The following is a 21,175-nucleotide window of genomic DNA, read 5'->3' as shown; positions in this document are numbered from 1 at the left end:
TAATCAGCTTAAAGAATTGTGAATGTTATTAAATTCCTAATATGTAGTCGTGGCCGTCATTTCAAATTGCGTGCCATCTACTATCGGATATTGGACTAACCAATCAGCTAGCTGGATAAGTTTCCCGCTCATGTCGTTGGTAAGAGTCTACTCGACCAGCCCAAAAAACCGTTCTACCTAACCGGTCGAGTCGTCCTCGCATATACGTTAGTTTATTCTCTAAAAATCCATCTCGCGATCTTAACCGTATGCGCGCGAACAAATCCGTGACGCTTTTACGAACGCGATCAGCGTGCAAAAGCTCTGGCAGGCGAACGACTGCATCCTTGCAAGCAACGTATCTCAAGGAGCTTGTCTGTCGGCATCGAAGGTCCGACACGTTCAAATTTCGTGGCGGAACAGTCCGCAAGTAACAGGGCACGTCGCGGCGCGACCGGGTGAACGTGGGGTGTTGTTTCGCATCGTTTGACTGTGCGGGAGTTAGCCATCCGAAGATCGCCGCATCGTCACAGGCCTCATGTCAGGCATAGCGATCGCCAGGCTCGCCGAGGAGCGAAAGGCGTGGAGGAAGGACCATCCATTCGTGAGTACTCGCGTCACGTACCCTCCACCGCATTCTCGCGGGAACATACTATTAATTATTACCTCGCTTAGCGCGCGCGAAACACCGACCGCGACTTCCCATTATCCGTTGCGATTGTAAACAATGGCCCGCGTGGCGCTCTAAGCCGATCGGGAAAACCAAAAAAAAAGTTGACGTTTAATTCGCTCTGCCTTTCGCTTTCATTCGCGGTATCTTTCAGGCCCACGACCGGCTCCAATTTCGATGAGTAATTAATTTTGAATCTTGTCAAAAGTGTAATTGTTCAGGACCTCGTTACTCCCAGCGCTGTTATCACACACCGTTTTCTGAATCTTTTACCTGAATTAACGCAAGGAACATATTTCTTCTTACAGGGCTTCGTAGCTAGGCCAACTAAGAATCCAGATGGTTCCCTTAATCTTATGAGTTGGGAATGTGCAATTCCTGGAAAGAAATCTGTAAGTCAACTGTTTCCAACTGAATTATGCATTTGTATTGATTTTTATTAAACTCGTGACTTTACAGACTCCTTGGGAAGGTGGTTTATATAAATTACGTATGATTTTCAAAGATGACTATCCATCAAGTCCACCAAAATGTAAATTTGAGCCCCCATTGTTCCATCCAAACGTTTACCCATCAGGTACGGTATGCCTGTCACTTTTAGATGAGGAGAAAGACTGGCGACCAGCCATCACAATCAAGCAAATCTTGCTAGGTATTCAAGATTTGCTCAATGAGCCAAATGTAAAAGATCCAGCTCAAGCAGAAGCATATACAATATATTGGTATTTATTTTTGAAGCATGTTTTGTGACTATATACTTATTAACACTAAAAAATTAAATGAGCATTTCTGTTTTGCAGCCAAAATCGTTTGGAATATGAAAAGCGTGTTAAAGCTCAAGCCAGAGCGATGGCTCCACAAGAATAAGCCACGTGAATCGTTAAATCGACATATTTAAGACATTTGGAAGATATATGTGAATAATGCTTTTCTGAACTTTCTGATTCTGATAGCTCTTTATAATTAATCTTTTTTACGAGTAAAATTAATATGTTGTAACAACTAGTTAAATAGATTATGGGCAACATTTATTTACTGAAGTGATATCTCTTGTGCATATTTCTGAAAACTTTAAAGCAGTGCACACCATATCAACATAAAAACTAACACGCTCTAAATTTTTTCACACATAAATAATATTAATATTAAGACTTATGTTATATACATATATATACTTTAAGGAAGAATTATTTTTTGATTTAAACTTTAACTTTTAAGTCTTACAAGTAATTATTTTTCAAAGATACAAACAAGATGTATTAAAAATATGAGCAAGTTGCTAAAATAATTTTATCATATTGAGCTCTTTTTTTTTCTTAGTATATGACATGTGTAGGTGAACTTGCTTTAGAATTTATATGTATGTACAAATTTCAAAGAGAATAAACAGTTTCAAAACGTCGAAGTGTTCGTCGAGAGTATGCAAATGTATTTTAGCAGGAAAATCGTTTTCCACCCAAATGGACACGTGGTTGAAACTTAAGTCAAACTAACAGAGGACAAATTAGTTCGGCATAATATTTCCTTATCATATTCGGTTATCAATCATTGCTTCAGGCTCTTTGTTTTATTCGAGCGTGACGCATCGCCATCGTATCTCGAAAATTCACTTTGTGACGTCAATGTTATAATCTAGTTATCAAGGATTCAATAATATGTATAATGAATGCTATATTATAAACACTCAATGGGAAGGTCTCCGTTTTAGAGCACAAAGTTGACGACTAGAAATAAAGCATTGCAAAAATGTAACATCGGAATTGTGACCGCGTGCCTGCCTCTGCATGTCTTATTACGCGTACACCGGAAGGCAGGTATAGTTTGTTTCGCGACGGTGGCTAACGTACGTGATTTTAGCGTGGTGTGCGTTGAGTCTCACACGAAGTACGCAGTATGTAGTACACTGAAAGGCAGATATAGCATTTGTTTCGGGGACGGCCGTTATGTGCGTCGAATCTCACATGAAGCACGTGCGTAGATGTGCCGTGAAGCGCGGGTTACGGGGGAATGAGAAGGAGGGAGAATGAGGGGGGAACGCTCCTCACTACTACGCGCATACTCGGTGGCCGAGGGAGGGGATCAAGGGGAGAAGTCACGTACGCTAGTCGCCGTCGCCGTTCGCCGCTCGCCACTCACCGCAACGAACGGTATACCTGCTTTGAGTGTACATGTGTCGTCGAGTGTTCCACTGGTCCTCTACTTTCCTCAGTTCTCGGTGATTCACGGTGGTTCTCGACTATACTCGGTGGCCGGCTCTCAACAGCACTCGCACTGCGTGTGAGACTCGACGCACACCACGTTAAGGTCACGTACGTTAGCCGCCGTCGCCGAAACAAACAGTATACTTGCCTTCCAGTAATCCAGTGTACAATTGTGAAGACGAAGAAGGAGCCAAGAGTCCTGTTGCAAGATGAGACGCGTGCAGAGCGATGCGCGAGATTTCCGAGAGCACCAGCTGTACGAAAGTATTCGTGCCAGAGTGAGTACACTCGCCTAATTCTTCCACGTTAAAGAAAACTATTATACAATTACTAATTTTCAGCAACGAATTACGTATGTATGTGCTTTACATGGTATTTCAGCACGTCTCGTTTCTTTAAATATAATTTAAATAAGCATTTGGACATTAATTATATTCATTTTCTAAGGATTAATTTTTTGTTATTAAAAAAAAAACATAAGTAATTAATCCTAGGTTACAATTAAATAAAAACGATAATTAGTTTATGCCGATTTTAAATAATCGAGAAATTTAAAATAAATAAGATGACAAATCCGTCAATTCAGGAGTTTCGCGAAGTTGAATTGTTCGAAATCATCCGAAAATGCTTAGAAAATATGGTAAGATGGTGACACGAAGAGGCCTCGTTTCCCGCCAATTTGTAATGGCCGCTACTAAATTGGCGGGTACTACGATCGGTAGTGATTGGCCTATATAAGCCATATAAACCAATCAAATAATATAATTTTATTTTAGTTTTGAGTAAATCCGTTACGAGCCGTCATTAGCAAATGATGAATGCGTCTAAAAAATCGAGACGAGATTGACGAAATTAATATTCTTTGAAGAGACCGAATTGATTTTTAATTAGATCAGGAGCCAGTAACTAATTGAGTTTGAGGTTAATGAATAATTCTTTTGATTGATTGTGACTTATTGCCGAATCAATCTTTAATAAGATCGAGAGCAAATAATTAATAACTATCTTATTTTGAGGTTATAAACTTTGATAACATAGTATTAATTGTGGTTAATTAAAAAAGAAAAAAAAACAAATTAGATTACACAGGAAAAATTAATGAATAACTGTAAAACACTGCAAGATGTATAGAGTCGACTGAGAAATTTATCATTTTATTTACTTTGAATTTCTCAATTTTTATAAAAGCATAATTAATTTACTTTTAACTTTGAAGAATCATTTTATGCAGTTCTTTTTTTTTTAATAATAGATACACGTGTAAATATCACTTTCTAGTATTACAAAATAAAAAAAAACAAGAAAAAAATGGAAGATAAAAGATTGAAGGAATACAAAATAAAATGCCACAATTGTGAAATTATTTAAATATACAATTGTAAAGTAACTTTTTATACAGCTCTGATCATATGAAATAAAAAGCTTTATTTTTATTATAATTGTACATTTATAATAAAATAAAATAGTAAATTAAAAATATTAAAAAATTTAGTATTGAAAGTTAGTATATCAATGTTGAAAGTATGAACTAAAAAGACTCATTAAAATTTTTTTTTAGTTTATTAAATTATGAGCATATATTTTTATCTTGTACGAAATAATTTTATGGCTTGTGATCTAACAGAATTCTTCAGGAAAAATCTGCAGATATAAATGCTTTGAGATGGGAGGATATACATATACAATATTGGAAAGGCTGGTAGAAATGACCTTCTAACGCAAGTTGGGTAGGGATATACCTTGCCATAAAACGTTTTGCCTCTTACTAGTCTCAGCATTGCTGTTGCAGTTTGCTGGAAACAGTGTGACTAATAATGAAATATTTAATATCAGGTTTGTTAGTTTAAATTCTAATGTTTTATAGTGATATTTATTTATGTAATATATGTATTTATATCTTATATATGTTTCAGGAATCCTTCTGTGTGTTGTTGGTTTTTCCTTAGGTGATGTGGAAACGGAATTTAAAGAGGCGAAAATCGAGCCTGATATTATTGATAAAGCACCGATCGAGAAGATCGAGGTATATATTAATTAATAATGAGAACATACTAGACAGATTCCGTATGTAAAACCGTTTTTGTATGGCACAGGTAAAATATGGCAATAAATTAATCGATTTAGGAACTGAAATCACGCCGACTGAAAGCCACGAAGTACCAGAAATACACTATAAACACGAAGGCGGAGTTTTATACACGCTTGTTCTGACGGGTGAGGCTTGAAACATTTGACTTTTATTAATTTGTAAAAGTAAAAGTTAAATCTGGTCTTTTAATGATTAAAATATTATGAATATTAAGTGAATAGGTAATAAAAAGTCTACGCGGTGTTTAGTGCGTAAAATTTATTTTCATTCTTTGTTTTTTTATTGTGAGAATTTCGTGAATCGCGAAGCAGTGCATAATGACGCTCTATTCTCGAAGACTTCAACTTTCACCGTTTCGAAAACCAGTTTTCTCCGTTGCCATTACTTAACGACGCGCAGATTCCTTGGCATGCTAATTGTCGCAACTAAGATTTATATAATGTATGGAAACGTTTAACAATCATGCTAACAGTGGATATTTCCAATCATTAGTGACTAATTATGTATATAGATTTTTTTTAATCTTGCACATATAAATTACAGATCCCGATGCACCGAGAAGAGGAGGATATAATCGAGAGTTCCGACATTGGCTCGTAGGAAATATACCGGAAGAAAATATAGCTAAAGGTGAAGTTTTAGCGGAGTATGTTGGCCCAGCGCCGCCGAAAAATACCGGAAAACACCGCTACGTGTTTCTCCTTTATAAACAAAACCAGGGCGCAATTACCTTTGACGAAAGAAGATTGAGCACTTGGTAAGAAAATGCTATATTGTCAGCACAGTGTACATTGCGCAGCCGAATATTTAATATTTTATTATCTGATTATAGGGACGGAAGTCAACGAAAGAGATTTTCCATAAAAAAGTTTGTGGAAAAGTATAATTTGGAAGGCCCGATCGCTGGCAACTTTATGAAGGCAGAATACGATGATAATGTCCCCTCTTATCATAAACATTTAAATCTTTAATCGACTAATATATAGGTATATATTTACCGCAATACATTAAATCTCTTTATATCTAAATATCCTATTTTAAAAAGCCTGCGTTTGATCAAATATATTTTTTTTTTTTAGTTACGAGGAAATCCGTTTAAGTCAATCATTTTTAACAGTACAACTAAATCAGTTTGAATAAGTTTAACGATTGAATGTTTAAAAGTTTAACGAAATTAATTTTATTTTGGAATTATTGACATGATAGTACGAAAAAGACAAGATAGTACGAATCAACGATAGATTGAATTATCGGTAAGAGCAAACAATGCACGCGAAACGTGCTCGCTTTATAATATCAAGTAAATATAAATTTTATGTATATGCAAATGAATTGGTTATATTGGAGAAAAATTTATAAGATCAGAAATAATTAATAACTTACTAGGGCAAATCAAAGCAGGCCGAGTTAACAAAATCGATTAATTTTTATAGCTGTTTTATTGTTATAAATATAAAAGGTACATGAGACATTCATTACGTTCGTATCCCCGAGGTCGTTACATGACGTTACCGCGCCTTTGAGGGCGTATCACTAGTAATACGTGTGAATTCTTAATCTTATGAACTTACTTTCTACGATTAATTATTAATTATCCGTATTTTCAGTGTTACGTTATACACATTGACTAGAATATAATGAGCGCAATTCGTAATTCAAATTACGAGCCTGATAAACACCCAGTTGAGCGTAATATCTTAAAAAGAGCAGAAGCTAAGTTGGGAAGCAGAAAATTAAGTTTATCTCCTTTTTTTTCACACACCATGCGCCCACTCACACACACACACGTACGTACAAAGTTACGCAATTACTAAATACAGCCTTTCTTCCTTTAGACATTCGTCTTTAAATTAGCGATATGGAAATTAAATACATGTTGCCATTTACATTGTCTCGTAGGCCTTTAGAATATCGATAATGCATATTTCAATGAAACATCGTTTCTCACACTTGTGCAGTTCTCGAGAGTACTCGGGAAGCGTGCATTATACCAGTTCAAAATGGAATCGAAGAAACGATGTTTTATTACTAACGTTATATCACACTATCGACGAACAGCGCAATAAAGAAACTGAATAAATAATCTTTCCCTGCAAATTTTCTTGTCAATATTGCAATAACGCGCTCCAATACCTTTTCCCGTGAAATAATATTTATTCACTTGCAGTGTTTCCGATATTTTCACGTCATATTTTGCGTCAGTACAATATTGCACATACGTTATTGAATCGGGCAACTAAATAATGCGCACAAAAAGCTACATTTATTTATTTGTTCTGTTTTTTTTTTCTAAATAGCACCAATTTGAGTTCATTGCCAAGTTGACCGATGTCTTTTCTCATCCGTTGCATGTACAATGTTAAATTCTGTTTTGAAGGAACGTTTCAAGTCATATTTCTAATTACGCAAGAAATATTCTTTTCGTGGCAGTGACAGCGGTCTCACAATCGCCTTTGATCTTAACTGACAACGATGGTAATAAAAATTCAGTACAATTTAAGACTGATTCGATATTTTGTAGCGTTATTCCATCGATTATCTTTAAACGTTCCATTATAACGTTGAATATATTTTAAGGCAGGACCAGATCCGGATATATAGTCATGTTCCAACAGAGCTGGTGATCTCGAACATCGCCCCAGCCACCATTGCCCTTCCGGAGCTTCGTTTTTTTCGCCGTCCCAGCGATCGTCAACGTTAATTGCGAGGGGAAGAGATGATTACGTGCCGCATTTAAAACGTTTTGGACTTTTGCTATCACCGCCGTTGACTCACAATTATTTTTCTTATGATGCACTCCACTGCAAAAGTAAGCCTTTAATTAGCGATAATAATCTTAACGTTACGTTAATACTCGTCTTAACAATGACGAAAGTAATGAATGATGTTACAGGAGCTGATACTCGCCATTCTCCGATGTGGAAGACTCTCGGAGCTCTCATCGTCATCGTAATCAGTCCGGATTCAGCGCGAGGTGCTATTCCGGCGCCCCGACTGGACGGCATGCATGTTTGCGCGATGTACTGCAGACTCCAGTCCCAGTTATAATCGTCGTACGAGCAAAACTGGGCCGCGCACTTTCGGAGCTTGTTCCACGTGACACGGTTGAACGCCATGCCCATGTTGTGTTTGCTGGATATCCACGGAGTCACCTCCGCCTGCCGCAACAGAATAAATATCACTGTTATCAAGCATCGCTGAAAGAGCTTTGTGATTACTTTCGTCACGTTTCTTGCATCGTATAAAGCCTACCGAGGAAGATCTACTCCAGACTACGTGATAAATAAAGCGAACAGTTGACAAAGTCAGAATTTCAGTCGCAAACATTTCCCGCTGTGTTTTATTCGGGAGTACAAAATTACCAATTGTTTCTGCTAAAGATGTGTGGCTCGTGATTTTAGCCGTGCGTGCGAGGGTAATTCGCACGCTTGACAAGCGGGTCAATTGTATTATGACTTTGTATCGTGCGTGCGACGGTAATGGATGCTTGGGACGTGCACTACTGCTTGGGGAAAACGGAAGTTTGCCTTTGTAGGACAGAAACGTTTCATCATTCGGTAAGAAATACTAAATGTAGAATTGATATGCTTACGAAGTTTGCACACAATTCGCTATTCTCTACAGAACTGTATATTTTTCAGATTAAATTAATGCAAACCAGTGGAGGTGAGTTTGTGCAAAATTTGACAATGTACAGAGATCCACCGAGGACAGAGGAGGGAAGTAATAAAGGAGATTACGTTTGCACTCTCTAATACGGCGAGAAACAAAAGCAAAGAAAATGGTAGTTTATTGCTGCTACTCGGATGGAATTCGATAGATTCGGTAGAACCTTCTGATAATGGTTGTAAAGGTTGGGCAGGAGCTGGAAGGCCCACCCGTGCGCCGCTTGCATCGTGTGCGCGTTTTGATAGTAGGCAGATAACGCGCCGCCGTTGCTGATGGTCCTGATGCCGCTGCCACTGGCAGTCCTATTACCGATGACAGCAGCGTTACCAGCGATGTTATTAAGACCGTCGCCATCGCCGCCGGCGACGGTGACGATGCCGCCGAACCTGCTGCCTGTTTGCTGCCTTTGCGCCGTCACCGACGCTTCCTGCCGTTTTAATCCACGCAGCAACTCCTTCTGCAGAGCGCTATCGACCCCGAGGAACTAACGGGCGTGCGTGAAACATCGACATATATACTAATAGTGAGCATATGATAACGTTGGATAATGTTGTAAACGTGCAACAGTGCGCAACAATATATTTTTGCCCTCGAGATCGGAAAGGAAAATATTTTATTCGAAAGCGAAGTTTATCGCGTCCCGTCGATAGTGATCGCGCTAATTTTGCCAGATACTGTTATTAACGCTACAAGCGACAGCGTACTCGTGCGCCAATGAAGTAATCGCCGTTGTATGTACAACGGCTAATTATGATTGAGAATACGAATGCTCATGACCGATTGACGAAATGATTGCGTGTGAATAGCTGAACAAATATCCAGATTGTCTATACATTATCAGTCGCCTGTGGATGTGCCTGCCGTTAACGTACTACGCCCGGTACATCGGCACGTCTTTGTTTTGTGCGTGGAACATCGCGCAAAGCAAAATTACGAGAGTGACGAGTATGTTAGCAGTACGAAATTGACTCACCTTACGACTAAAGTCCGTAAAATAGTTGTACGTCTTTAAATATGTACCCAATGAAAGAACATTGCATCTCTCACAATTGAGCCTGCAAGTGCGCTCCATAAGTCTGAGCACGTGTAGGAAGTCTTCAGCGACGTAGTGATCCTCCTCCAGAAAGAGAACCATTCCCGTATGATTCTTCGTAACTTGCAATTGATCGAACACCCTGTTTGCTTTCCACCACCAATGGTGCTTAGTTTGCGTAAACTTCGCTTCTCTGTAGTGGCCGTACAAGTCTGGGTGCTTGGCGTTGGTGCATTTTAAATTTAAGGCCCTGCAGCGCACAATATATATAAAATATCAAACTCAATAATTTAAATACTACATTTCAAATTAATATTTTAATAATTTAATTTTTTTTTTGTACAGATCATTAAGCTCGCCGATGGAGTGCAAGGAATTAACTTACTGTTCTTTGCGAATATTTCGCGGACAGTCGTTTGGCCCCTCGCCGGGAAACGTGTGAGGGTGGATCTGTATGCTGTGTGGGTAAAATATTTGCATGACTCTGCAAAAATCGACGCTCTGCACGAGGTAATTGATATCTGGATGCCAAATGTCGTGGCTAAACACGAGAAGGGCCTGCTCGATATCTTTGGCTTGCGCCAGCGAAACGATAAGGTGCCGCAGATAAGTGAGCCGCGTGTGCACTTGGATGACTATAATCGGGGCGTCACTAGCCAGCGGCCCGAACGCCTCTTCGTTGTATACTTTTTGATCTGCATTGGCTCGTTCAATTTTATGGCGTATTTCGGCGATTTCCAACTCCGTGAGGGTCCCCGAGCTGGAGTTTGCCAGGTTTGTTGACAAGTTGCGCCCTTCCTTTAAAAATCTGAAAGTAAAAGAGCCAAGCGTTGGCGAGAAACAAAATAACAATAATTATTAATTATTTTCACGCATTACCTGTGCAGCTCTTGAGGCACCAGCGAGAAGAGTGTCTCGTTTGACGACGATTGTCCGGAATCATCTCGACCCGTCAAACTAATTACGTGCAGCTGAAGCCAAAGAAATGTTGCGAGAAATACGAACACGAGAGTTCTCAATAAAATCCCTCTTCCCGGTCTCGATCCTCCAGCGATTCCTGTTCCTAAGTAAGAGTATTTCCTTTTAAATTAATTAATTGAGAAAAAAATGGTATTGTAAAAAAGTAAGAACATTTTCGGATCACACTTTGTGCGCATAATGAGGCACCTTTTTATATTTACCTCCCGACTTTTTTCTGGTATATAGTGTACAGCCGGGATACTGCTTCGCAAAACCTTGTATGGTCGAGTCGTGAGTTTTTCCTACGCACATATAGTATAAATAAATTAGCCGGAAAACAATTGTATTTGTTAATTTGAAAAAAAGAGTAATTAAAAAATATTTTATTTACAATATCATCTAAAAAATGTTTTCAAGAAATTTACTTTTCTCATTTATTTGATATCTGGATTTGATTTAAATATTATTTAAAAGACTAAGAATTTTTCAAATATTAAGAAATTTTTCTCTTGCAATTAAAAAGAGAAAATGTGTCGAATGATGCATTGCTTAGATATTATTTTGATTTCAAGCTATTTGATTACTCACCTTTCATAGTGTCATTTCTAGGAGATCGTTCTGAAACAAAACAAAGATAAATGTATTAATGAGTTACGTTGCGAAAAATTCTAAAAAGGTTCGTAGTTATTTGCGCCGAGAAATTTGTTTCTCTGTTGTCACACGCGATCATAGAAATCCGCTCACGGATATCTTCGATTCACCTCGTTTTTCTGGCATCCGTTCAATGCACGCCGAATTTCCTCGACCCCCTCAGCTCGTATAGCTTGCCGCGATTTCGCTTGACATTTTCGTCGAGTGACAAACGGTTTTGAGAAAGACCGACTTCGAGATTTCCGTCGAAATCGATCGAACGGTACTGCGACAATAATTATGCGGCACCTGAGGTGTCGTGTCATATATGCTTTTTTAAAAAAGCACACCAGTCTTATTAACAAACGTAAAAACCTGATTAAATTTTGTTCTATCCTATTATATCTATAATAATAAAACGAACTGGTGTTAGCATAAATTATCTATAGTTGCTGCTTTGCCGCGATGCTATGTGGTTCTCTCACATTGTCCGTCTCACTTTCTTTACTCGGTTCTCTCTGTTCCTCTAAGGCCCGAAATCGTTCTAACGGTCACTTCAGTCTAATTGCGGGGGCTCGGGCGCGAGGACGTTATGCTAATCGCTCCGCAATTACGCGTATTTTCGGCCGCGGATAGGAAAGTATCGCATTCGAATAAGTGTCGACGTTGTCGACTCGGGAACGGACAATCATTTTTTGCACGCCCGTGCTATCCCATTCATCGTTTTATGTTTCGTTTCGTGATCCGAAAAAATACTTCGGAACGACAAGGTTAAGAAGCCGGCGCAGCGCACGGAGCGTCCGGCTTGAATTGCGCTACGAATTCGGTGTTACCAACCGCTTCACTCGTCATCTCCTTTAGTGACGTTCAGCTGATTCCGGTAATCGTCATTGTTAGAGCGAGAGATCAGCACCTCGTTCGTCTTCGTCGCGGCCGAGATTCATCCCGCATCGAGCAAGTGACTTTGAGGAACATAAAGTGCGCGGAGAACATTTAATCCGGAACGTTGTATTCGACATATCGCGGCCCGTCTCGTTCGCGGCCTTGCGCTAATTATCAGCACCGTTTATTCTGCGAACGAATTGATCGAAAAATCGAAGATGACTTTTAAGAACTCTTGTTACGTCGCGCAGTCAGTTTGTGTCGAGACGACTCGAGTGAAAACCTGGCGAAAATAAGCAACGCTACCGAGATTATTGAGAGTGGATATTCGTACAACAGCTGATCGTTCGTCGCGCTTCGTAATTTTAATCGTAGAAAATCGCCGCGATAATTCCGCGTCATTCTTTCGGTCGGTCGTCTCTCGTGTGATAATGACTGTTTTTATAAGAAAAAGCAGAGCAGTGCGATATAGTCAAGTGATTTGCAATGCTACGTTACGTCAGGATAATCCAGACTACTGCCACAGAAGGAAGGAAGGAAGGAAGGAAGGACGGATGGATGGACAGACGGAAGGACTAAAAATAATCTAACCTAACCCAACCGGAAGATACAAATGTAAGTAGACAAATATATATAACAACCGATAATATGCCGTAGGCTATAGATCATTTAATTGTAATTATCTTAAAGAAATTAATATCCGAGTTTAATAACGCGCGCGAATCGCATGCTATGTATTCTCAGTGCTTATATAAAATTTTGCTTATAAAAATACCATTCAACTTTGTTTAAAATTATTTTTTTCGGGAGGGAAGAATTTATTTAGACGAAAATAAGCAGATTCTCTAATTTTTGTATTATTGTTTTATGTAATATATCAGTATTAGACAAAGTAACATGCAATTTGCTCGAGAGATTTAAATAATATTATCAATCATTATTACCTCGGTGAAAAAGAATGAAGCACCGTTCGGCCTTTCATTTTTCACGAAATCTGAAACATAATTTTTTAAACCCCGATGAATCATTTTAAGCTGCATTTATTCCACCGTAATAAATAAAACGAGATATGAATAATTGAAAATAAAAGAAAATCGAACTATTAATATTTCCTTATTACATTTATACTCGTATCAACGCGTTTATCTAAAAAAAAAAAAAAAAATAATAGCCATCAAACAGTAGGTTGCATACGTATAAAAGCCAATAAGTAAATTAAAGTATCGATCTTGTTATCGCGATTGAAATGCGCACGATATCAATGGATAACGTTCCAGGGAACCGATATAGTATAAACGTGGGCTACTACGCTCGAGTGGAAAATGTACATATGACATAACGCGAATATATGAAATTAAAATAACGTTATGAGCTGGCTACGAGCCGGCGATATCGATCCTACATCGTTCCGCATAAATGAGCCTTTAGATAGCAGTCTTTACAAACGCGACATGTATACGCATTAGTATGCTGTATGAATGAATGAGCTGATTATGTCACGCTGCACCCTCAATCCCTAAAGCAGCCCATCGACAAAAGTGGGTGCTCGAAATATTTTTTATCCCGCGGTATCTTGCTTCGCCGTTCATTAATAATTATCGCTAAGGAGGGAAAGAGCACTCGAATTTATTGCCCGCCTTTTCTCCCTCCCTCGATCCTTTCAAGCGACGTAATTAAGTATATTAATTATCTTTCGCTCTGCATAATTGGAATAGTTTAATTTTGATTTTAATGAAAGCTTTATCTTTTGTTATGATATTAACCGCGATTCACGTTTCTACAACAATGTGTCGCCTTTAAGTGTCTTTTAGTTATCGCTGGCGTTAGTGCGAGATAAGTTGATGAAATGTTTTTTCTCATTTTGCCTGTGCCTTTGCGGGGAATATTTTTATCCATTTATTCGCGAGCAAGTAAGAACAACGAAGTCGGGCGACTAATCAGCGAGTTAAGATTAAAATAAGTGCGCGGTGCTAGCGAGAAAATTGTTTTCGTTAAACTGCGAACGCGAACGAACCGAGGCAGAAGGCTGATTGGTTTAGCTTATTTTGCACTTTTTTATTTCATGCTAGATCTAAAATTGTTAAAAAAAAAAAATAAGAAAGAGAATATTATTAAAAAAAAATTCTTGAAAGAAAAACGCATGCTTGATTAAATAAGCGAACTCGCAAAATGCTCTTGAGATGCACGAAAGCGGGGAAGAAAAAAAAATAGGTCTGAAGGAATTATAGGAAAAAATTCTTGAAAGAAAAACGCGCTTCGGATTGAATGAGCGAACTCGCGGAGCGCAGAAATGCTCTTGAAATGCAGCGAGAGGATCGCGGGCGAGGGGGACGTGGCAATTTTCTCCCAGTTCATCTTCCAGCGTTTCCTCCCGGGTTTAATTACGGGCGCGAGTAATGAATCGGTGAACGTACCACTGCACACGGCGATCGGCACGACGGCGACCGGAAATTTGGCTCCTTTTACTCGCGAACCCGCGCCGCACTCAAACGCTTTTGACGGACGGTTGCACCATCTATTTCTGTGTTTCTCGGAGAAGATGCTATAGTTGTTATCGCGTCGCGCATGGCGTTGGTACTGTCGGTTGCCGGTGAATAATGCATCGGATCGTCATATGTACGCATATATCGCGGATGCACACAAGCTAGGGAGCCGGCAATAGGTGCTCACACGGACGCGCTATCACCACCACGCCCGACACACGTGTACGTTCGTATACGTTCAGGTGTGCACGTGTGGTTGCACTCTATGCGGTAATATTACCGCGGTGTCCCTGAATATCGATTCGCTGGTGTATCGGTAAACGTATGCGGGTCTCCCCTTTTTTTACATTTCGACATTCTCGTAATCGCCTTAATCATTTCCGCGACGAGCGTTGCGCGACGCGAGGAGGATACGCGATTGCGAGCGATCTTTCAGCGACATTTATGCGAATTAATCAACCTTGCGCAATTGCTTATTCCACCTGAAATGCGGAAGTTGCATTTATATTTTAATAATACCGCGACACAGCGTAATTCCTTTTTTTTTCTTGGGATGCCTGTAATTTTTAGAGCAACGCGGATATTCTTGTAGATTATTGTGAATTTTTAATTTCTTTTTCTTTTTTTTTCTTTTCGCTGGTAAATTTCATTTAATTAATCGCACTTTTCGCTAATTCCATTTGTGATCGTGAAACTTCAAGAAAACTTGCATAATGTCAGGTATTAAATATAGCTTCTGCTTATATAGACATTTATATACCGAATGAATCATACACTTCGTGCGATATTACCGTGATCTGTATGTATATCCGCGTTACCGAAATGCTCACGTGGCGAGGATTCGGGATGCCGCAATAAAACATTATCGCACCCGACGGAGATCAAAATTGCTAGATATTCGTGATAAAATAACCGCGACACGGGAGGAATGTAAAGTAAATTCCGATGAGATACGCCGCGTGTTTTGCAATCAATTAGAACCCGTTCAATTTTATTGCGCGTTAAGAAAAATCGATGGGCACCGACGAGCACTTATAAAAATTTAAAAGAATTCCCTTTTTAAACCACCGGAATGCAAATTGAGTTAATTCCAATTACACATTGCGACTTTATTGGCGAAAGAAAATATTTCTTTCTACCTAAAGGAAAGCAAATTTATTTTCATCCTCGTTGAAGTTCATTCAACTTGTCGTGTTACAAAAAGAAATCAGCCAGCGTCGTTAAAGCAAACATTTGCATTAATATTCAAAGATAAGGGTTTTTCTTTTTTTTTTTTTTTAAACATTTGAGAACGTTCCGACTGCAAGTTCGTCTCACGAAGTACGGAATTATTCGCCGCGGGACTGTCGCGAATTAATTCTTTTCTTTTCGCGAGTCTAAGGCGGTTCAGAGAAAGAAAATGCGGACGGAAATACGCGCGTCGCTCGTTTTGCTGTCGTTGTCCGCGTTCGTTGCCGTGAAAAATCCTTCGGTACGAGATTCACCGTCGCGGATGTTTCATGCATACACACACGTACACACGCACACGCGTGCAAGGATGCAAAATGAGATTGCACCCGCGATATTCGCGTCTCTGCCAGATCTGCTCTCGACGTTATTTTGTAATGCGTTTCTCGGGATCTAGATTTTTCCCTTCCCCCGCGAGATGAGAGTCGCGATATCTCGCGTGCGGATCATCGCCCTCTGCTAGATTATTTAGCCCCGGGAAAATCGGAAGAAAGGAGGGGAATACCGTGTACGAGTTATTATTTCGTGTTGCTGCCCACCCTCCATATTAACCAAAAATCTCTCGCCTAATGGCATTCCTGACGCGTTCCCGAATACGGCTTGTTTATCGCAATTCACGTGTGATTACCGGATAACGAATCAAAATTTAATTTCCTCAAACATACATGTCGTTGTGTAACGATTACACGTGCAGCACGGCGAAATTGTTAACGCTTCAAAATGTTTTGCGGCACAACTCGGAAATGAGCGCGCAGAAAGTTGGGCCTGGATTTTCGCAGGCTGTAAACGCTTCCTCTTTGCTGCTGAAAAAGCGTCGAAGCGATGATAAATTTGTTCGTGGATTGAGAATAGGATTCGGATTATTATTACTTTCGTTTTACGTTATTACTATTGATACTTATATTACTTATTTAAGAATCTAAAAATTGCGCGTTCGGGTCGAAACGTATGAAACAGAGGCTTATAAAATATTTCGTAGAGGCGGGCTCTTGAGGAAGAGGAAAGGTTCGAAGTTGATCGGACTCGGGGCGAGGTAAATCGAAGGGATCGCGGTTATCTCGGCGCAGAAATCTCGTAGGAAACGGCGGCCGGCATCAGAACTCGTATCATGTTATTTTTCTCCGGCCTGGCTCCGGATCGAGCAAATAATTAGTTTCTCAGCCGCGTCGTCGTATGAGACCGGAAGCCGTGCGCGATGCGGTTAACGGCGGGACGAGATTGCGGTATTAGCGATACCGGACGAGAAAACTGCCAGAGAGAAGCAAAATATCCAGTCCTCCGTTCTCGGCTTGTATATACTGTACTTTCTGGCTTTTCGCATACCTCGCGATTCTCGGGAATTGCCATCAGTCTGGCATGCAAATCGAAAAGTGCAAGGCCGTACACCGCGCGACCGTGCAAAAACCGACAGCGGGAAAATAAAAGAAAATGAGCGAGACCTGCTCCAGAGCGTGCGACGCGTCGTAATTGCACGCCGATGATGTAACCGGACCTGTAACGTCGATTCCCATCGCGTATATGCGATCAGCGGGAATGATCGCCAGCGTAACTGATCATACGCACTTTCAGAATACGGAGAGACAGTAGACGATAATCAAACTTGATACAAAAAAAAAAAAAAAAAAAAAAAAGAAAAACTTAAGTAACGAATAATTTTTGTTTTGCGACGTTACGTCGACGTTGAAGCAGCATTGCGTGACGAAAAAATAACGCGGCGTAAAGTAATTTTCAGAATCTATTAATAAGGGAAACGGTTTATTCCTCGCGATCGAATCAGGATGTTGGATAACGATGCGACACAATGCGGAGCTAGGTATAAAGCGTTCGCCAGCGGGCGGATAGCGAGGTCTTTTTTAAAAATAATATTTTAACCTGAATTTGAAATAACATTTTATCACAAGCTTTAAAAATTTTATTTTGTTCTTTTAAATTCTACTTTTTGTCGTTTTTTTTTTTCTTTGATTACATTCTTTTTTTTCTTTTTATTAATTATTTTTATTTTGATAATTTTTTTTTGTATTTGACGTTTATAATGTCGGGAGGGCTGATCTTAATTTCTGCAGGAAGCTCGTTTATCAGGCTTATTGTACGTTCGAGATTAATACCATTTACCTTCTTACGCTGTAAGAAATTTCTAATCTAAATGCGGCGTTGAAAGCGTTAATGAAGGCGGCTGTATCGCAAAGTGCTAATGAATGTTAACGATTTAATTCTCACTTGCATGCCGCTCATTAACGTTTCGTTTCACAAAGTTGTTGAGCGGTAAATGTAATTTAAGAAACACAAAAGTATGTATGCAAGAGGTAGCTATTGGAATTTTAGACACGTCGTGCGAGGACGAATTATGCACGATCTTGAAAGCGTCAGCTGTTTGTCTCCTCGGAGTGGCAATTTTCCGCGGTCAATTTTCAATGGTACAAATCGACGTTAATCGATCGCGTGCGAAGAGTTGCGCAATAAATTCTAGCGTCCCGCCGTTACTTATGCATGCATATGCACTCCGCTTCCCCGGTGATGATTCTCTATCAAATGCGAGTCTAAAAATATTAGCAGTCCGCGCACTTCGCTAGATCTCGTTGCAAACGTGTCTAGCGGGTTCGCATTTGTTGATCGAGGCTTGATTTTTGTTAATGCGGAATAGTCATTTCTTGAATTTACCGTAACGCGTTCGATGATCGTCTTTATCTCGAGAAAAATATCTTTAATGATAATCAACTGCGAAGATAATCTTTCAAGCCTGTTAATTTCGCAGGCCGTTGTGTTCGTTGGCTAATCCTTTCGCGTTTATCAGGTTCTATTCTGGGTGAGTTTAATGCGTAATATTAAATGGACAGGCTACACGAATATCCGGGAATATCTCTCTTCTGTACGTTAGGGAATAAATAGATAAATATCTTTGCTGAAATAATCGCCAGTCCTAACGTTTGGTGAACTTTGAACGTTTCTCTTTTTAATCAATTGCGACGGTCTTCGAAAGGTGAGGATGCTCTTCGTGAGCAACAGATATACCAGAGATAACCTCGTCAAGTTTTCGGCCTTCACGGGCGTAGTTCCTCGCGTGTTTGTGCCGCTGAAACCTAAGCTCGGCGGAACCGTACCGGTCTCGATCTCCTTTTCCCTTCTCCTTTGGTGTGTGTTACGAGCCCTTCTTATCAGCGTTAGAGCAATATCGATCCTCCGCGCCGTGCCTGAGCGTAACACCCACGATACGGTGTGACTGTACACAATGCGGTGCGGAAACCGTGTTTACGCGCAACAAGGTGCACCCGGCGTCGTGGGCGAGTTTCCGCGGGAGAGATCGGCCCTTCCGGTTTCTCGCGATTGACCCGTAGGGCGTAGGGCCGCTCGATCGAACGACGTATCGCTCGTCAAAGCTGCGCAATTGACGCACATCGGTTACCCGTCGATGCGATAAGATAAGATAGCCGCGAGTGAGCTCGTATGTAACGAGGACAGACACGTGACGCGACAATCGCATTCTATGACTCGGTAACAGACTTCTGCCAGCCAGACTCTCGCTATTAGATAAGTAAAGTCAACTCCAAGTTCGATTCTCGAAGATCTGTGCTCGGTAGGCGACTCTCGGCTTTTGAGATTCGAGGACCATTGTCCGCCGTCAGGTGGGAATCGGGTGACCCTTTCAGTAACTACCTGCGTGTCATTCTTCTCGATTGCGTTTGAGAATCGCGAGGCACAATTGCCGGACGCTTTACCCGACGGTGTCGTCACCGGCTGGAAGTCGCCAAAGGCGTTTAGAACCACGTAATTACGCGCTCGGTGTTCATAATATTTAACACAATTCGGTCATTAAATTCCGAGGCTCGTTCGTTTTGTATTCTTACAGTTAGGCCGTAATAAGTCGGAACTTCACGTCACGTAACGTAAATATTGTGCGCAACGTAGAGATCGTCTTGCCCGCGTTCTTTCCGACGATTCCGAGGTTTATTCGTGGCACGCATTGCGTGTAAAAAATCACGCGTTCCGTCAAATGAAGACCCGACGCACGCGGAAGCCCGTGGTTGCCCTACTTTCGGTCTTAAATAAATACAGATACATGGATGCCAATACTTAAGACGCGTCCCTATTACACACCTACCCTGGAAATCGGCCTGATCTTTTTTTTTTTCATAATCTTTTACACCGATTTATTTATTTATTTATTTTTATTTTTATTCTATTTTTTTTTTCGGACCGAAAGATTAGCTTTCACGTTCTACTGTGAACGCAATATGGGGAGTGATGTGTCGAGGGTTGCATTCGGGTGGAGGGAGGGTGACGCGCGGTGGCGAGCAACGTGTGCGAATCGTAGGCGAAATCGATCGGCAGGACGCGGCGGACGTCAAGGAAGGAAGGAATTTTGTATCAGAGAGACAGGGACCACCGATGTGGTGGGTGCACTCACATGTCGTGTGAGGAGAGAGTCAGGCCGCTTCGATTGCAGGTTCCAGGGTGGCCCCGTTCCGGCGGCGAGGGATCCCGATGACGAGGAATAACGTCGTCGTCGCCGTCTCGGCCACATGCACGTATCCGTCGGAGAGTTCGTCGCCTCGGCCGACTCACGAAGACGAACTGGAGTTAGTAGAAGAGCCGGATAGTCCACGCGCGCGAGCACACTCGCGTCACGCGGCACGCGAGCCACAGCCGCGCGCGTGCGAGTCCCTCGAAGGCCACCCGCGAAACGCGAACCCACCCTCGGCAACTGGCGGCTTTCCCTCTGGTCTCGCGCGCGCGCGAGCGAGGTGGGAACGCGGCTCACCTCCTCGTGCGTTCCTCCCCGCGTCGTCGGCGAAAATAGCGACGGAACGGCACGCCAGCGCTCTGCCAACGCGGTCCCGTTGCGCGCGAGTCGCCTCTCTTGAAGACCTGGGTGGTTCAAGGGTTGCGCAGTTAGGCGAGGGTGCACTCGAGGGTGCTAGGGGCATCAACTGATCAAGTTTAGCGATTGCAAATGCTTTTTAATTTGGTAAATTCTCTTTCGTGAGCTGCTGATGGGTCAATGTATGTCGGAGTACACCTTCAAAGGTAGAAAACTTTCGCGGCGACTTTTCGTCAAGTTATGCAAAATTTTAAAGATGAATTATATCTATATTATAATTTTATTGAATAGTATAATAAAATAATATAATATTAAAAGAAAACATTAAAATATTAATATAATAAATGTTAAAGTTTTCGGACAGTTCAAGCAGCTACCACCTATGTAATATTCGGAGAATTAATATTACAATACAGTCGATAATCCAACTTTTATGATAAAAGCCGGTTTGTGCATTCTGATTTACCTAGCAGTCTTTTACCAGGAAGGTTGATAACAGCATCTTTATGTCGCAAAAAGCTACACAGATGGCAGAC

At 40.8% G+C, this 21,175-nt stretch overlaps 3 protein-coding genes and 1 long non-coding RNA gene across 11 annotated transcripts; 3 read left to right on the top strand and 1 right to left on the bottom strand.

The window, feature by feature from the left end:
- The first annotated feature begins 274 nt into the window (after window positions 1-274).
- On the top strand, window positions 275-2,054 carry Lwr (ubiquitin conjugating enzyme lesswright). Its single transcript, XM_070658605.1, has 4 exons — window positions 275-583; window positions 958-1,041; window positions 1,109-1,371; window positions 1,450-2,054. The coding sequence occupies exons 1-4, from the start codon at window positions 518-520 to the stop codon at window positions 1,514-1,516; spliced, it is 480 nt and encodes a 159-aa protein (XP_070514706.1). The 5' UTR covers window positions 275-517; the 3' UTR covers window positions 1,517-2,054.
- Window positions 2,055-2,715: 661 nt separating this feature from the next.
- LOC139103685 (protein D2) lies at window positions 2,716-7,036 on the top strand. 3 transcript variants are annotated; one of them, XR_011545937.1, is made up of 8 exons: window positions 2,719-3,128; window positions 4,475-4,683; window positions 4,764-4,873; window positions 4,944-5,064; window positions 5,483-5,696; window positions 5,772-5,925; window positions 6,019-6,192; window positions 6,547-7,036. XR_011545937.1 is itself a non-coding variant. In XM_070658604.1 (7 exons), the coding sequence occupies exons 2-6, from the start codon at window positions 4,665-4,667 to the stop codon at window positions 5,908-5,910; spliced, it is 603 nt and encodes a 200-aa protein (XP_070514705.1). In that variant the 5' UTR covers window positions 2,716-3,128; window positions 4,475-4,664; the 3' UTR covers window positions 5,911-5,925; window positions 6,547-7,036. The 3 variants fall into 3 exon arrangements, 1 of the variants encoding a protein (XP_070514705.1); XR_011545938.1 differs by lacking the exon at window positions 2,719-3,128 and adding an exon at window positions 3,637-3,771; XM_070658604.1 differs by lacking the exon at window positions 6,019-6,192 and having other exon boundaries at window positions 2,716-3,128.
- Mgat2 (alpha-1,6-mannosyl-glycoprotein 2-beta-N-acetylglucosaminyltransferase) lies at window positions 6,360-20,535 on the bottom strand. 6 transcript variants are annotated; one of them, XM_070658599.1, is made up of 10 exons: window positions 14,528-20,535; window positions 13,058-13,107; window positions 11,190-11,219; window positions 10,823-10,903; window positions 10,521-10,704; window positions 10,027-10,449; window positions 9,582-9,891; window positions 8,772-9,092; window positions 7,847-8,097; window positions 6,360-7,740 (listed from the first exon to the last, which is right to left on the bottom strand). In XM_070658599.1, the coding sequence occupies exons 3-10, from the start codon at window positions 11,194-11,196 to the stop codon at window positions 7,512-7,514; spliced, it is 1,806 nt and encodes a 601-aa protein (XP_070514700.1). In that variant the 5' UTR covers window positions 11,197-11,219; window positions 13,058-13,107; window positions 14,528-20,535; the 3' UTR covers window positions 6,360-7,511. The 6 variants fall into 6 exon arrangements, with proteins under 6 accessions (XP_070514700.1, XP_070514702.1, XP_070514699.1 ...); XM_070658601.1 differs by having other exon boundaries at window positions 20,226-20,535; XM_070658598.1 differs by having other exon boundaries at window positions 11,190-13,107.
- Window positions 8,096-10,096, top strand: LOC139103688 (uncharacterized). The gene is made up of 3 exons (XR_011545939.1): window positions 8,096-8,496; window positions 8,581-9,131; window positions 9,987-10,096. It is a non-coding gene; the product is annotated as an uncharacterized lncRNA (long non-coding RNA).
- Window positions 20,536-21,175: the final 640 nt, after the last annotated feature.

The sequence above is a fragment of the Cardiocondyla obscurior genome, linkage group LG06 (genome assembly GCF_019399895.1).
Source record: "Cardiocondyla obscurior isolate alpha-2009 linkage group LG06, Cobs3.1, whole genome shotgun sequence".
In the NCBI taxonomy this organism is placed as follows: domain Eukaryota; kingdom Metazoa; phylum Arthropoda; class Insecta; order Hymenoptera; family Formicidae; genus Cardiocondyla; species Cardiocondyla obscurior.
This window is presented reverse-complemented; position numbering and strand designations above follow the sequence as displayed.

Bases quoted from the DNA above. Each gene is read 5' to 3' on its own strand.
- Lwr (XM_070658605.1), top strand. From the start codon at position 518: ATGTCAGGCATAGCGATCGCCAGGCTCGCCGAGGAGCGAAAGGCGTGG. The intron at 1,042-1,108 runs GTAAGTCAACTG...GTGACTTTACAG, and splicing joins CAATTCCTGGAAAGAAATCT to ACTCCTTGGGAAGGTGGTTT. The intron at 1,372-1,449 runs GTATTTATTTTT...TCTGTTTTGCAG, and splicing joins GAAGCATATACAATATATTG to CCAAAATCGTTTGGAATATG.
- LOC139103685 (XM_070658604.1), top strand. The intron at 4,874-4,943 runs GTATATATTAAT...TGTATGGCACAG, and splicing joins CACCGATCGAGAAGATCGAG to GTAAAATATGGCAATAAATT. The intron at 5,697-5,771 runs GTAAGAAAATGC...ATCTGATTATAG, and splicing joins GAAAGAAGATTGAGCACTTG to GGACGGAAGTCAACGAAAGA.
- Mgat2 (XM_070658598.1), bottom strand. The intron at 8,098-8,771 runs GTTCTACCGAAT...CTGTTGCGGCAG, and splicing joins TTTACAACCATTATCAGAAG to GCGGAGGTGACTCCGTGGAT. The intron at 7,741-7,846 runs GCGAGTATCAGC...TTACTTTTGCAG, and splicing joins GTCTTCCACATCGGAGAATG to TGGAGTGCATCATAAGAAAA.